The 2081-nt window shown below is 29.8% G+C and overlaps 1 protein-coding gene across 1 annotated transcript; it reads left to right on the forward strand.

The window, feature by feature from the left end:
* Positions 1-279: 279 nt before the first annotated feature.
* LOC102584942 (kirola-like) lies at positions 280-1174 on the forward strand. Its single transcript, XM_006367751.2, has 2 exons — positions 280-522; positions 737-1174. Exons 1-2 carry the CDS (start codon positions 336-338, stop codon positions 988-990), a joined length of 441 nt encoding a protein of 146 aa, XP_006367813.1. The 5' UTR covers positions 280-335; the 3' UTR covers positions 991-1174.
* The last annotated feature ends 907 nt before the right edge of the window (positions 1175-2081 follow it).

Here is a 2081-nt window from a genome sequence, read left to right on the forward strand (position 1 = left end):
TAAATCTATAGTTCTAAATGTGAGTTTCATTAAATAGCTTTTTCCCATTTAACTTAATAATTAAAGCTTAATAAATATTTGAGGAAGACAATTCTCAGTTTTGACAAATTTAGAATATCAAAACTGCCCAAATAATGCTCAAGAGACTCTTTTAAACTACTATATATATATAAATAAATAAAAACAAGATACTTATTTTTTTAATCATTCTTTCAGTAATGGCTAACAACCAAACCTAAAATATTTATATAATAATTTTGGTGTAGCTAATTGAAATCTATATAAGGACTACCATTTCTTCAAAACTTTTTGTTTAACCAAAAATAAAATAAAATATGGGTCTGAAGGGCAAGTTGATTTCTTCGGTGGAAGTGAAGTGTGGAGGACATTTGTTTCACGATATTTTGCATGCCAAAACTCATCATATATCCAACATAAGCCCTAGCAAGGTCAAAAGTTTTGAGATCCATGAAGGTGAAACTGTAGATGTTGGTTCAATTGTTCAATGGACATATAACGACGGTAACATATACACATTTCCCCTCTCTCTACATATGAATCAATTTTTTACATTTAGGTGTGTCTTATATTGTGAAAGTCCATTTCCAATTGGATATTTTTAGTAAAAAAGTTTTTGATGGTCATATTACTTGCTCAAAAAGCTTATGTACTTTATAAGTTTCAATGGGTAACTTCTGTCTTTTATCTCTTATATTTTCAATTTTATTGATTGTAGATGGAAAAGATAAGACTTGCAAGCAAGTGATTGAAGCCGTCGATCATGAAACTAAAACAATCACTTGGAAAGTGATTGGTGGAGATCTGTTAGAGCTGTACGATTCCTTCACTATTATTTCATCATGTGATCATCTTTGGACTACATGGACATTTTTGTACGAGAAGAAAACTGAAGACACACCAGAACCTCTCGTTTTCCTGGCTTTTGTCTTTCATGTGACAAAAGAAATCGAGAATCACCTTCTTAAGTAATAAAACATCTATGTTATTCAATGGCTCATAGCCATATGTATACATATGCAAAGTATATATATATATATATATATATATGTGTGTGTGTGTGTGTGTTTTTGTGTGTGATACTGGCTAGCTAGTTCTATCTAGCTAGCTATAGTGTGTGAAATAAATAACATTGTGTTTAAAGAATATATTTCTTGCTCCTTCTGTCCCAATTTATGTGACACTTTTCGTTTTTCGAGAGTCAAACAGTTTAAGTTTGACTAGAAATTTACGCATGAAATCTTCAATTTTTTTGAAATGAAATTTATATATTTGTAAACTACGTAAAAAGTACTATAAGTCACAATAATTAATAATTCAAAATGTTTAAAAAATATATGAAAAACTTACGGTCAGAGTTAGACTTGTTTGAATCTCGAAATCTGAAAAGTGACACATAAAATAGGATGGAGGGAGTATGTTCCTTTCCTTCTACGGATGTATTTTCAATGTTCAAAATATGAAAAAAAATCGATTGAATTAATTATTTTTGTGATTTTTCGATTTATTCGGTTGGTTTGCGATTATATTTTTTTTTAAAGTTTGATTTTCAATTCAGTGATTGTTGCTAGGCTGCTTGCTTATGATTGTTGTTAACCCATATTTTTTCAGGTTTAAAAATGGATATAGCACTTAAGGGAGACTTGGAAATCCCCGTAAATTTTAAACCTTTAATTACACTTATAATAAGTGTAAAGAACTCAAATCCAATGCAACTAGGTGTGTCAAATGGGCGGGTTGGATTGAAATTGGAAATATTAAAATGGGTTGAAATAAAAATCGGGTTGGGTCTTGACCCACCCAAGTTTAGTTTGGGCTCAAATGGGTTGGGTTCAAATGGGCTAAAAAATGGGTTGGGTCTCGACCCGCCCAATTTGATCCGATTAATCTCAATAATTTTAACATAGTGATATTTAACTTTTATAATCACAATGCTAATTTCAGCTCAAGATTTTTTTTTATTATAAAAAAGTAACAAATGGATAGATAAATCATATAAGATGTTAAATAGATAATAATTCATACCTTTAAATAGGAACATATCTTAGTAAAGAGTTTTAAAA

This window comes from Solanum tuberosum, unplaced genomic scaffold, assembly GCF_000226075.1.
Source record: "Solanum tuberosum cultivar DM 1-3 516 R44 unplaced genomic scaffold, SolTub_3.0 scf00949, whole genome shotgun sequence".
Taxonomy (NCBI): domain Eukaryota; kingdom Viridiplantae; phylum Streptophyta; class Magnoliopsida; order Solanales; family Solanaceae; genus Solanum; species Solanum tuberosum.